At 37.0% G+C, this 15,097-nt stretch overlaps 1 protein-coding gene across 4 annotated transcripts in view; it reads left to right on the top strand.

Moving 5' to 3' along the window:
- LOC150077949 (ankyrin repeat and SAM domain-containing protein 3-like) overlaps positions 1–15,097 on the top strand; it is a 161,123-nt gene that overhangs the window by 90,651 nt on the left and 55,375 nt on the right. For all 4 annotated transcript variants that reach the window (XM_090384323.1, XM_090384319.1, XM_090384322.1 and 1 more), the window contains one exon: positions 289–396. In XM_090384323.1, coding sequence (XP_090240449.1) covers positions 289–396 — 108 coding nt within the window. The remainder of the gene's footprint in view (positions 1–288; positions 397–15,097) is intronic.

Genomic DNA, 15,097 nt, shown 5'->3' with positions numbered 1-15,097 from the left:
TATAGACATCTATCCATTGAGTTTAGTTATTAGATAATGGCAAATGGTCAGGAAAACACTGTCCTTTATGCACCTAAAAATGATATTACTGATTAAATAACTCACCTATGTCATTTTCGGTTCTTGAGAGAACTGAATGATATGTTTTGACTAACAGCTGAAGATTTAAATTTATTATACAGTTTTATTTATAATATTTATTTCTTTAACTAAGACATGTTTCTCTTTGTATTAAGTATACACAAAATATTTAAGTTAATTCAATTGATCTCTGAATATTTTATAAAGGTATGTCAATACAAGATGGTGCTAAGATTGTGGAGCACTTAATGAAGGTTTGCACTGTGGGAGAACCATTTATCCAGCCTAGTTTACCTCAACAGTCCTTTCCATATGGTATGGTTAATGAATAACAATTTCTTTATACTGGCCTTTATACAAGTATTTATGGCATATTAACCTTTTTTGCATCTTTATAAATCTTGAGAGAGATATAGGCACAACAGTGGTAAAAGAATTTTGTGATTAATTAAATTGAATTTATTTTCTGTATTTAGTATGATGTAGATTTCTCTGTTGTACTAAATACAAAACGTATTCTGTACAATATGTAGGAAAACCTTGTTAATTCAAAAAGTCAGGGGCTGTAACATAAAAAAAAAATTGAATTGTCCAGATTTATCAAGTAATCTTATTGTTTTGAAAAGAAGTGAATAAAAAAAAATTATGATTTTGAAATAAGTCGCAATTATTCAAAGTAATATTGTTACTTTTGGATATTGAGTTCAAAGGAATTGATTTAACTGCATTATACATGTAAGCTTAATTCAACTTTCTGGAGTCAAAGGTTGGTATACAGATACGTTTTTTAAATTTATTTTTTCTATTGCAGATAGCTTATTTTTTTATAAATTGGATATCTGCTGTAGTTATATTGCAAAGGGAAAGAACTAATGATAAACATTAGGATAAAATATAGAAAGTAAAATTCACTTATGTTCTGTAATTTGTTTTTAACCAAGTACCAACAATACAACAACAGTACTTTTTTTTAAAATACCAACAGTGGTATTTTAAAGAGTCATTAAAACAATTTGAAAATTGTAGATCTCTTAAAGTACCATTTATAACTGACACAATATAATAGCATAGCTTAATTTAATTTATTATGATACTCACCTTTTTATAATCTGCATTGATGTTGGAATAAATTGGATGATAATTTTAAATTTAAGTTAGCATGAATGAGTTAGGATTTAAAAACAGAATTAAAATGTGCGCAAGGAAGTAGAAGTGCACGTCTTCGTCCTTGGTTGTCAATGTTGAAATTTGAAACGATTTAAGTTATACTGTTGGAAACAGAAGGCCAATAGCCATAACAAGTGGCTTTCGTTTTACACGTCTTCAGTTGGCAATGGTAGAATGAGAGTAAATGCGTGTATTTAAGAAGACTAAGTTCCCGTGATGTTCCTGGATACACGTGGGAATCTCAGGTGCATGAGATTCCAGACCGGGGCTATGTTATGTTTATAATATAATTATAAACAAAAGCACATATATAGAAAAAAGTGGAATCTATACTCTCTGATTCAGATACATACAAACTGGATAAAACATATACTACTTCCAAACATAAAAATAAGCTTGACATTTTTTTAAGGAAATTAAGATCCAACAATGAAATTAATTTATACACCCTTCAACAGATTGGTATCCGAAACAATATTCTACCGCATATGTTTGGTATTACCAAACTCCATAAACCCAATCACCCACTAAGACCCATAATATCCTTCAGCAAATCAGCTTTCACTAATTTATCTTCCTTCCTGGTTAAAATTATCTCCCCCCTCACCAGATTTTCGAAATTTAAAGTAAACAATACCTCCCAAACCTTTGAAAAAATAAATTCTATCACAATAACCAATGATGACATTCTAGCATCTTTTGATGTAGTCTCATTGTACACTAATGTACATTCCGTCAACATTACAAAACTTGCGTAATTTCTTAACAGACGACAAAACCTTATCCAATCGCATTTCCCTTTCAATTAATAGCATACTAGAGCTCACAACCTTTCTATTAGATGCCAGATACTTCAGATTTCTTAATCAGATCTACCAGCAAACCTATGGCCTACCTATGGGATTAGGGATCTCATCCCCCCATCTGAAATTTACCTAGCCTCCGTAGAAAATCATATATTACAACCATACCCCCCAGATATTAAATTATTTATATGATACGCTGATGATATCCTCTTAATAGGACACACATCCATAATAAATGATCTTTTCATTAAATTTAATTCCATGCATAATAGATTAAAATATACCCTGGAATTGGAAGAAAAGGGACAAATTAATTTCCTAAACCTCACTATATACAGAAGCAATACAAAACTAGGAACAAGAATTTTCAGAAAAAATACTCACACGGGCAAATACTTACACTTTGAATAACATCACCCCTTCAATACAAAAAAAGCAGTCCTTTATAATCAAATTTACAATGCTATAAAATACAGTTCCACACATTATGACCTTAATAATGAACTACAATATCTTACAAGTAAATTCATATCTAGGAAATATCCTATTCAATTAATCAAACAAACTATTATCACAGTCCAAAATAGTATCAACAACCCACCCAAATGCATGTCCAATAATAATTCGCGTATTATCCTCCCTTACCATAGTAATTTTGCCAACCAATTCCGCCGTTTATTCAAAAGTACTGATATCACCCTTACATTCTCATCTTACAATAAACTAGGTTCATTATTCAACTCATATAAAGATACACAAAATTACAACATTAGTGACATGAATAATGTCATCTACTTAATAAAATGTCAAGATAACTGTAATGCTTGCTACATTGGTAGCACCACCACAAAATACGGTTCTACCAAAACATCAAACACACATGCGTACTACCACTACAATAGCTTTAGGATGGGACAGTCCAATACTGAATTAGCAACACATGTTCAATCCCACAACCACACCCCCTTAGTAGATTCAGCATTCCTATTATCAAATTTAAATCCAGCTTTAAAATTTTCCAATGTGGAGCCCTAGTTATAGAATGGTTTCGCCGTCATTCCTCTCTTCAAGTATTAAATTCCAAACTTCCCTATAACATAGCCCCAGTCTGGAATCTCATGCACCTGAGATTCCCACGTGTATCCAGGAACATCACGGGAACTTAGTCTTCTTAAATACACGCATTTACTCTCATTTTACCATTGCCAACTGAAGACGTGTAAAACGAAAGCCACTTGTTATGGCTATTGGCCTTCTGTTTCCAACAGTATAACTTAAATCGTTTCAAATTTCAACATTGACAACCAAGGACGAAGACGTGCACTTCTACTTCCTTGCACACATTTTAATTCTGTTTTTAAATCCTAACTCATTCGTGCTAACTTAAATTTAAAATTATCATCCAATTTATTCCAACATCAATGCAGATTATAAAAAGATGAGTATCATAATAAATTAAATTAAGCTACACTATTATATTGTGATAGTCATTAAAATTAACAGTTAATTATACATTATGGGTACATTTAGTCTTTAAAAAGTTCATAGTTAAATCTTTTTAGAATAATTTTAGGTCATAATTTGTAAATATATAGTTGCCTCCCCTTTCTGGGAGTTCCCAAGGGCTACACAAAACTAGTCAAGGACTCCAGATTAGGCAAACTCTGGTCTGTGCTCTAATCACATATCCTTGTGATTTTGGAAATGCTTTGTCAATTTATATGGCTGTGCATGTTCATTCACTGTTTTATTGTCCAAGTTACTAAAAATTTAAAAGCTGCTTAAAGTCTCTGTGCTATACCTTGAAGCTGTAATATCTATCATGCAGACTTATTTTCATATTTCCCTTTAAGTGAGGCTTAGTTAATTTGTATCAGTTTTCTGAATGTTGTTCAACGACTGTTCCTCAGAAATGACTCAATTTGCCACCATGAGACTAACCCATAATTTGAATTTTTTTTTTCTGTTATTTATGAAAATCTGTCACACTATCCCATTTTTAATTTCCAGTGTTCGTTATCCAACTTCTAAATTATGAATTATAGGCCTCTCATTCAAATTTAATTAAAAATTACCAGTTGTAGTGAGTAATTATTTTTAATTAAAAATTGCAAGTTATAGATAGAGCAATAATTTAGCCAATTGCTCTACACAGTTATATGGATTGGTAGTCTATGACACTGATGGCAAAGAAGTAACTCAAGACCATCCTGAATTGTGCTGCAAACTGATTTCATGAAATCATTTCAGCAAGGTATTGCTATGAAAGTCACCACATAGAATGGATGTCAAATGAACTAATGAGACATGTGGCAGAGAAGAAAAATGCATGGGATGCATATAAATTATCAGGTGACACAAAGCCTATGGTAGATATAAGCTGGTCTGTAATCAAGTCACAAAGGATGTTAGGCAGGCGAAGGCAGATTACGAGAAATCTTTGGAAAAGAATGCAAAGAAAAGCAGCAAAGATTTCTTTACTCATGTAAACTCTAGAAGGAAGGGAATGAATCAGATTGTCCACTTGATATTGATGGTTTGACTGTAGATGATCCTGCTTAGATAGCTGACAAACTGAGTGAGTATTTTGCATCTACATTTACACATGAGTAATTTTATAGGGAAGTGGAGGACAGAAGCTTATCAAATTCTAACAGGGAGCTAAATGATTTTGTAATAACTGAGAGCACAGTGGAGGAGAAATTGTTGAAGTTAAACAAAAGAAAGGCACCTGGGGTGGATGGGATATCCTTTAATAACTATCCAGTTATTAAAGGAGGCAGCAAAGGGGGGCGCCTCTGTAGCCAGGTGGGAAGGAGCAGCAGCAGTGCGTAGCACATGCTTCTTGATTAGACCGGGGTTTGAGCCTGTCAACACCAAATAACGGAGGATGTGGAAAGGTCAGGGAATGACCACCGCATATCCCGAAGCAATATGGCCTTAGTTGCTAATGCTCCTAAAAACCAAATAACAACAGTGCAGCAAAGGAAGTAAGCAAACCCGTAGCCATAATTATGAGAGCATCCTTGGACACGGAAGGTCCCCACAGACTGGAGATGTGCAAATGTATTCACAATTCACAAAGGGGGATCAAAGGGTGACACAATTAATTACAGACCTGTTAGTTTACGTTCTGTTCCAGGGAAATTAATGGAGACACTGGTTAAAGAAGCACTGCAGAATCATCTAGACAAGACTTCAGTTATAGCTCTGGCCCAGCATGGTTTTGTTAAGGGTATGTCTTGTCTGACTAATTTGATTGGATACTATGATGTGGTCACAAAGGAACTGGATGCAGGGAAACTTTGATATCATATATTTGGATCTTAGAAAGGCTTTTGATACTGTTGCACATGGAAGACTGCTGCACAAATTGGAGCAGTGTGCCATTGGAGGCAAATTGCTGCTACGGATAAAGGGATGGTTGAATGGGAGAAGACAGAGTGGTAATCAATGGACACTGCTCTTCGTGGATTAATGTCAGTGGAATCCCCCAGGGTCAGGGTTCAGTGTTGGGTCCATTGTTGTTTTCTTTATTTATTAATGATGGTATATCAGGCTTAATGTTGAAGTTTGCAGACGATACGATGGTTGGCAGGGTTAATGACACTAATGACAGTATGCTGCTGCAACAGGATCCAGAAAAGTTGGGCTGAGAGGTGGCAACTGAAGTTTAACATTGGCAAATCTAAAGTACTGCATATGGGAAGCAGTAACCCAGAGTAACGTATCAACTGTGTGGTACTATACTGACAGTGGTAGAGAATGAAAAGGACCTGGGGGTAATTGTGCAGGCAGATATGAAGTTTTCTGAGCAGTGCAGACGGTCTGCAAGAGTTGCTCATGGTGTCTTGTCAATGATATACAGGAATTTTTCTAGCAGGGATAAGGAGGTGATTATCTCCTTGTATAAGGCAATGGTCTGGCCACACCTTAAGTACTGTATATAGGTCTCGAGGCCTCATTTTAGGGAGGATGAAGAGCTGCTGGAGCAAGTGCAGAGAAGGGCAACAAGATTAGTTAATGGAACAAAGGGTTGCTCTTATGAAGAAAGGCTTAAGTTTTGCAAATTATAGTGTCTGGAGACTAGGCACCTGCGAGGTGATCTGTTTGAGGAGTATAAAGCCTTGAATGGTTTGAGCCTGCTCAGTGCTGATGAGATTCTTCCTCTTGCTCAGAATAATCTCCTGAGAGGGCATAAATTCAAATTGAGAAAAGACAGTTGTAGGATAAAAGTGCAGAAGTTTGCCTTTAGCCAGCGTGTGGTTGATTGCTGGAACAAACTTCCAACTGTTGTTGTAGAAGTTGATATCTTAAATAGATTCAAGGCAGAACTAGAGAAACATTTACCTTATGCTATATAAGCTTGCTTTCTTGCATCATATGCCTTTACTAATGCTAAAGTTTTCTGAGCAGTGTGGACAGTCTGCAAGAGTAGCACATGGTGTCTTGTCAATGATATACAGGAATTTTGTTTGCAGGGATAAGGAGGTGATTATCCCCTTGTATGAGGTAATGGTCAGGTCTCACTTTGAGTACTGCATACAAGCATGAAGGCCTCATTTTAGGAAGGATATAGAGCTGCTGCAACAAGTACAGAGAAGGGAAACAAGGTTGGCAAGTGGAACAAAGGGTTGCTCTTATCAAGAAAGGCTTAAGTTTCGCAAATTGCAGCTTCTGGACACTAGGCACCTGTGAAGTAATCTGATTGAGGTGTATAAGGCCTTGAATGGTTTGAGACAAGCTCAATGCTGATGTGATTCTTTCTCTTGCTCAGATTACTCAGGTGATGGGGCATAAATTCAAATTGAGAAAGACACTTGCAGAATAGATGTGCAGAAATTTGCATTTAGTCAGCCGGTGGTCGATTGTTGGAACAAACTTCCATCTGTTATTGTGTTACTATAACAGATGGAAGTGGGAGTAAAGAGGTTGAAAAATAACAGCGGCATCACTCTATTATGAGCCTGATACACAATCCCTGAAAGGTTGTTGACCCTTGTATTCTTACGTACTGATTCTGTTTTTGCACATACAAATCAGCATGTTCTAGTGCCACGTGTAGGGGCAGAATATATATATTTTTAGGTGGACCTATTCGGACTACTATTAATTGGACATTTCTGTTTGCTTAAGAATTTCAATTCCATTCGGATTAGAGTGTGTTGTACCTTGTTCTAACTTGAGGGCATTTAATGCTATGAATTCCATGTTATTTGAAGCATCTTGTATGTGCATTGGGGTTGTTTATTTACTTCTTTATAAAGAAGTGTATGAATTGAAATGGCTCTTGTATCCTTTCAAGGTAAGTCATAACATTTAAGAATAAATGGAACTTCAATTATAAACAGAATGAATATCCAAACCTTTGAAAGAGAGAAATTTTTTTGCCTGAATGCATTTCAGATTAAAATTTAGCCCTTTCATGAGGTAGTTTGCCACAGATAGGCATGTCCAGCATAGTAAATTTTTTTACAGTGACTGGCTCTGTGGAGTGAATTAGATGGGAACAGGCATTCTGTGTGTTAACAGACACTCAGTCTAAAACATTGATAGATCCAATATCTTTCTGTTTCAGAAGATTTAGGAGAAGTCCGGTTGGCCTGCCTCCCTAAAATCCATTCATGCACACCTCCATGGTAAGCCCTTTTACGTCACTTAGGTGGCAGCGAACGTGTAGAGTGGTTCTCTTCAAAATTCCAGGTCAGTGTGAAGAGGAAGAGAACAAAACCTCCAGCACATGACAGCATGACGAAACAGATGGCTCTCAGTCCCCCAATGGCTTTCACTCCCCCTCTTATGGCAGCGAGAGGATCAGAATGGAAGCAGAGGGTGCTAAAAATCTCTGGGTACGACCAGGCTGCCATGCACGGAAACTGAACTTGGCCTGTTAAAACATAAGTGCTCATCGGCGAAGACAGGACATTAGAGCTGGAAAAAGAATTAGAAAATGTGAATTGGAATATCATCGGTTTGGCTGAAATAAGAAAAAATGAATCACTTATAAGTTTGTCAAGTGGAAATGTGCTGTACACCAATGGAAACAGTGAAAGGAATGAAGGTGGAGTTGGCTTTCTGGTCCATAAAGATATAAAAAAACAACATTTTGGAATTCAAAAGTACATCACCAAGGGTGTCAAGACTACTGCTCAGGATTTCTAAGAGGTACAAGCTAAAGATTATAATGATTTATGCACCAACATCGAGCCATGAGGATGAAGAGGTTGAAGAAATGTACACTGAAATTGAGTCTTCTAGATGAGCAGAAAACCCACTATTATTATGGGGACTTCAATGCTAAGGTTGGAAAAAGGCAAAACAGCGCAGAAAGAGGAACTATAGGAAATTTTGGAATTGGTGAAAGAAATAAGAGGTGAAAGACTTGTGGAATTTGCAGAATCTCGGGGAATGTCAGTAATGAACACTTTTTTCAAGAAAAGGTTGAACAGAACGTGGATATGGAAGAGCCCAAATGGATTAACAACTAATGAATAGACTTCATCCTAATGGAAGGTATATCGTGAATGATGTTACTGTCCTGAACAAGGTAAATGTTAGAAGTAATCACAGAACGGTAAGATGCACACTTGATATAGATGCAAGAAAAGAAAGGAAAAAAACTGACTCGAGTAAATAATACGAAGGTCTTTGAGATAACAGAAGAAGAAAAAAAAAGCAGTATGTACTGGAACTTAAGAACAAGTTTGAGCTTCTGCAGACCGCTCAGGACCAAGATGTCGACAAGGAATATTACAACTTTCTCAAAGTGATAAAGCCCAAGAAACCTATAGCTAAAACGAAATTCAAAGAAGAAAAAAAAATCAAGAAACATTTGCCATGATGAACGGAAGGTGACAAATGAAGAGCAATATAAACACTGACAAGGAGAAAATTGAGTATACTGAGTTATGCAAAGCCATTGGAAAGAGACTCAGAGAGGACATAAGAAGATTTAACACAAGAAAAGTAGAACAAGCATTAAGGGAAAACAAAGGACTTAAATCAGCAGCCATGAGGTGTAATACAGAAAGACAAATGATACTGAAACTAAAGAATAGCAATGGTGTACATATAAATAGCAGAGAAGGCATAATTCAAATAGCAGAAGACTACTATAGAGAATTATACAAGGAGCAAGGGAATGATGCCAGCACTGGGGAAGATGGATCGCAAATTAGTAAGACATAAGGCATACCCGATATCCTTCGTAATGAGGTAGAACATGCATTGAAGAAATGAAATGAATAATCAGAAAGCACCAGGGGAAGATAAGATAACACAAGAAAAGTAGAACAAGCATTAAGGGAAAACAAAGGACTTAAATCAGCAGCCATGAGGTGTAATACAGAAAGACAAATGATACTGAAACTAAAGAATAGCAATGGTGTACATATAAATAGCAGAGAAGGCATAATTCAAATAGCAGAAGACTACTATAGAGAATTATACAAGGAGCAAGGGAATGATGCCAGCACTGGGGAAGATGGATCGCAAATTAGTAAGACATAAGGCATACCCGATATCCTTCGTAATGAGGTAGAACATGCATTGAAGAAATGAAATGAATAATCAGAAAGCACCAGGGGAAGATGAAGTTACTGTAGAGTTGTTAAAATTGGGAGGAAGAGACATGACATAAAAACTGGCAAGACTCTTCACAAAATGCATTAGAAAAGGTGTGATGCCTAAGGAGTAGAATAATGCAATCACAGTTTTGCTGCATAAGAAAGGAGATAAATCAGACATTGGAAATTATAGACCAATTAGCTTGTTATCCCACATTTATGCAGATTACGAGAAATCCTTGGAAAAAGATGCTAAGAAAAACAGCAAGGATTTCTTTACTTATATAAACTCTAAAAGGAAGGGGATTAATCTGATTGGTCCACTTGACATCGATGGTTTGACTGTTGATGATCCTGCTCAGATAGCAAACAAACTGAAGGAGTATTTTGCATTTACATTCACACATGAGGAATTATTAAGGTTTGAAAATGGCAGAAGGTTATCAAATTGTAGCAGGATACTTAATGATTTTGTAATAACTGAGAGCAAAGTGGAGGAGAAATTGTTGAAGTTAAACATAAGAAAAGCACCTGGTGTGTATGGGATCTATCCAGTTATATTAAAATAGACGGCAAAGCAACTAAGCAAACCCTTAGCCATAATTATGAGAGCATCCTTGGACTCAGGAGAGGTTCCCACGGACTGGAGATGTGCAAATGTATCCCCAATTCACAAAGGGGGATCGAAGGGTGACACGAGTAATTACAGACCAGTTAGTTTAACTTGTGTTCCGGGTAAAATAATGGAGTCACTGGTTAAAGATGCATTGCAGGATCATCTAGACAAGACTGCAGCAATAATTCAGACACAGCATGGGTTTGTTAAGGGAAAGTCTTGTCTGACAAATTTGATAGGATATTATGATGTGGTTACAAAGGAACTGGATGCAAAAAATAATTTTGATATCATATATTTGGATTTCAGGAAAGCTTTTGACACTGTTGCGCATGGAAGACTATTGTACAAATTGGAGCAGAATGGTATTAAGGGTAAATTGCTACAATGGATAAAAGGATGGTTAAGTGGGAGAAGACAGGATGGTAATCAATGGGTGCTGCTCTTCGTGGACTAATGTTATTAGTGGAGTCCCACAGGGTTCGGTGCTGGGTCCACTGTTGTTTTGTATATTTATCAATGATATTGATGAAGGTATATCAGGCTTAATGTCGAAGTTTGCAGATGATACAAAGGTTGGCAGGGTTGTTAATGACAGTAATGGCAGTGTGCTACTGCAACAGGATCTAGATAATTTGGGCAAATGGGCTAAGAAGTGGCAACTGAAGTTTAACCTTGACAAATGCAAAGTACTGCATATGGGTAAAAGTAACCCCAGAGAAATGTACCAACTGTGTGGTACTACACTTAAGGTGGTAGAAAATGAAAAAGACCTGGGAGTAATTGTGCAGGCAGATATGAAGTTTTCTGAGCAATGCAGACAGGCTGCCAGGGCAGGTCATGGGGTTTTGTCAATGATATAGGAATTTTGCTAGCAGGGAAAAGGAGGTGATTTTCCCTCTGTATAAGGCAATGGTCAGGCCACGCCTTGAGTACTGCGTACAGGTCTGGAGGCCTCATTTTAGAAAGGATGTAGATTTGCTTGAGCCTGTACAGAGAAGGGCAACAAGATTGGTGAGGGGAATGAAGGGGGGTCCTCTTACCAAGAGAGTCTTAAGTTCTGCAAATTGCAGTGGCTGGAGACTAGGCACCTGCACAGTGATCAGATTGAGGTGTATAAGGCCTTGAATGGGTTGAGCATGCTGAATTCTGATGGGATCCTTCCACTTGTTCAGATTACGAACCTAAGGGGGCATAAATTCAAATTAAGAAAGGACAGATGTACAATAGATGTGCAGAAATTTGCCTTTGGCCAGCGGGTGGTTGATTGCTGGAACAAACTTCCATCTGTCATTGTGGAAGTTGATAGGTTGAATAAATTTAACTGGAGGAACTGGACAGGCATTTGGAGGGAATGGTTTTTTTTTTTTTTTTTTTTTTTTGGCTGATGCTGCATAAGCTCATACACTTGCTTTCTTGCATCACATGCCACTGCTACTACAATTTACAAGTTGTTCACAAGGGTCATTACAAACAGAGTAGAAAGAATACTCGATGAGAATCAACCGAAAGAGCAAGCTGGCTTTATTACAGGATTCTCAACTAATGATCACCTTCATGTAATATCACAGCTAATGAAGAAAGCAAATGAATATAAAACACCATTATGCCTGGCGTTTGTGGATTATGAAAAGGCATTTGACTCCATACAGCATAAAGCAATGTTTCAGGCACTGGAAAGGCAAGGCATAGATACCCCATATATTATGATTTTGAAGAAAATATATGCAAACTCTATCTCCTCTTTTAGACTAAGCAAATGCAGTAGAAAACTTAAAATTGAGAAAGGAGTTCGACAAGGAAACATATCTCCAAAGTTGTTTACTGCTGCTCTTGAGGAAGCTTTCAGAAAATTAGACTGGTTGCAGAAAGGAGTCAATGTGAATGGAGAGTACCTAAACCATTTATGATTTGCAGATGATATTGTGGTCATAAGCCATGATCCCAAAGAATTACAGGAAAATCTTAATCATTTATGCAGAGTTAGTAATGATTTTGGACTAAAGATGAATGTGGCTAAAACAAAAGTAATGATGAACAAGTATGCCACAGAAAGGGATATAATGATTGAAGGAGCAGTAATTGAAAAGGTGGAGTCATACTTATCTGGGCAAGTCATTAACTGTAAGAATGATAAATGGTTGGAAGTCAAGAGAAGAATAAATTTTGGATGGATAGCATTCAGGAAATATTGTCACATACTCCTTATTGAGGAGCAATATCCCTATTTGTCTGAAACATAAAATAATGAACCAATGTATACTCCACACCGTGACTTATGGAAGTGAAACTTGGGCACTCACCAAAAGAATGGAAGAGAAGCTGAGAACTACACAGCGAAGAATGGAAAGAATTACATTGGGAATCAGACTGTTAGATAAGAAGAGAAACACATGGATTAGGCAGCAAACTCAAGTAAAGGACATTCTTATCAGAACTAAAATGGTCTTGGGCAGGATGTATAGCTCAAAGACACTATGACAAATGGACTAAGAAAATAACAGAATGGTACCCAAGAGGAGCTAGGAAAAAACCTGGAAGACGACAGAGATGGACAGATAAAATTCATGAGTTTGTGGGTAGTAAATGGATGGCCATTGCACAAAACAGAAGGAACTGGAAAGTTGCTGGAGAGGCCTTCATCCTGCAGTGGATTGAAAATGGCTGATGATGAGGTAGTTTGCCACAGATAGGCAAGTCTAGCATAGTAAATTTTTTACATGACTGGCTCTATGGAGTGAATTTTTTCATGAAATTTTGAAGATTTTTAAAAATTAAAACATTGTTCATAAATGCTTTTAAATATTAACATCTTATTTTGGCTTGATTGCCTAGCAAATCAAACCATAGTTTTTAAAAAAAAAAAAAACCATTTTTTTTGTTTTTGTTGCAATGGTAAGCCTGATGTAGCAAATGGTGAGGATTGAGAGTGCTTATGCTCTTTGAGTTGACTGTGTTTCAGGCTTGTGTGACTACTAAATACAAATAACAATTTGTGTTCATGATTTATTGTAATCTACATGTGTACTTGTACAAGGGTTTAGCATTAGCATTAGCAGAGGCATTTGATGCAAGAAAGCAAGCTTATGCAGCATCAGCCAAAAAAAAAAAAAAAAACCACTTCAACTTCACCCCTCCGTTCGTTCAAAATACCTGTCCAGCTGAGCCTTAAACTTATTTAGGCTCTCAACTTCCACGACAAGGGATGGAAGTCTGTTCCACCAACCAGCCACCCGCTGGCTAAAGGCAAATTTCCGCACGTCTATCCTACATCTGTCTTTCCTCAATTTGAATTTATGTCCTCTCAGGTGATTATTCTGAGCGAGAGGAAGAATCCCATCAGCATTGAGCATGCTCAAACCATTCAAGGCTTTATACACCTCTATCAGATCACCTCGCTGGTGCCTAGTCTCCAGACACTGTAATTTGCAAAACTTAAGCCTTTCTTCGTAAGAGCACCCTTTGTTCCATTCACTAATCTTGTTGCCCTTCTATGTACTCGTTCCAGCAGCTCTACATCCTTCTTGAAATGAGGCCTCCAGACCTGTATACAGTACTCTAGGTGTGGCCTGACCATTGCCTTATACAAGGGAATAATCACCTCCTTATCCCTGCTAGAAAAATTCCTATATATCATTGACAATACACCATGAGCTACTCTTGCAGCCCGTCTGCACTGCTCAGAGAACTTCATATCTGCCTGCACAACCACCCCCAGGTCCCTTTCATTCTCTACCACTGTCAGTGTAGTACCACAGAATTGATACGTTGCTCTGGGGGTTGCTGTTTCTCATGTGTAGTACTTTACATTTGTCAATGTTAAACTTCATTTGCCACCTCTCAGCCCATCTGCTCAACCTTTCCAGATCCTGTTGCAGCAGCATAGTGTCAGTAGTGTCCTTGACAACCCTGCCTACCTTTGTATCGTCTGCAAACTTTGACATTAAGCTTGATATACCCTCATCAATATCATTTATGAATACAGAAAACAGTAATGGACCCAACACTGAGCCCTGAGGGACTGCACTAATAACATTAGTCCACGATGAGCAGTGTCCATTGATTACCACTCTGTCTTCTCCCCCTCAACCACCCCTTTATCCACAGCAGCAATTTGCCTCCAATGCCACACACACTTCTCCAATTTGTGCAGCAGTCTTCCATGTGCAACAGTATCAAAAGCCTTTCTAAGATCCAAGTATAAATATCCAAGGTTAAGGTCTAAGATCCAAGGTTAAATAAGAACACCTTAAATCACATCACTCACACAAGATCTATCCAAGATTTCCAATGCAGATATAATATGAAGCTTGTGTGCACTCTGTGTTTGGTTTCAATTTTTGAGGATATATTTGTTCCTCTATTACAGCAACCAAAGCATTCTTATTGATAGAAATTAAACATTGAGATGCATTCAGTTTTCAAAATATTTTGGATTACTGAATAAAAACATTCCTGTCCTCTTCTTGAAATCAAATGGTTAGTTTTTTAAGAAGTTGTCAGTTAGATTATTCTTAATCAGTTATGATAATGTGGGAAAAGATTTAGCCTTTACTTCAGCCAACCTTTGATTTGCTCTTTTATCTGTAATTTTTTTCCTTGTCATTGTATAATAAATTTGTGAACGAATAGTATCATCCAGTTAAAAAACAAAAATTGAATCCGACTCATAGCAGTAAATTATTATTCCCACTTTTCACATTGTTCAGTTGTTTATTGTAAGTTGAAATTATCTCTGAAATTTAATAGTATGAAAACATAAATTAGTGGTTATTAGTGGCTTGTAGATGACCATAGAAATCCAATATCATGCAGCATGCTGCACCTGTATTGGTGCTGACATGTGTCCCGACTGTCTCAAT

This window comes from Mastigoproctus giganteus, chromosome 11 (assembly GCF_048544385.1).
Source record: "Mastigoproctus giganteus isolate SK-2022 chromosome 11, ASM4854438v1, whole genome shotgun sequence".
Classification (NCBI taxonomy): Eukaryota; Metazoa; Arthropoda; class Arachnida; order Uropygi; family Thelyphonidae; genus Mastigoproctus; species Mastigoproctus giganteus.
Note: the sequence above shows the minus strand (reverse complement) of the source record. Positions and strands in the feature narration are given on the sequence as shown.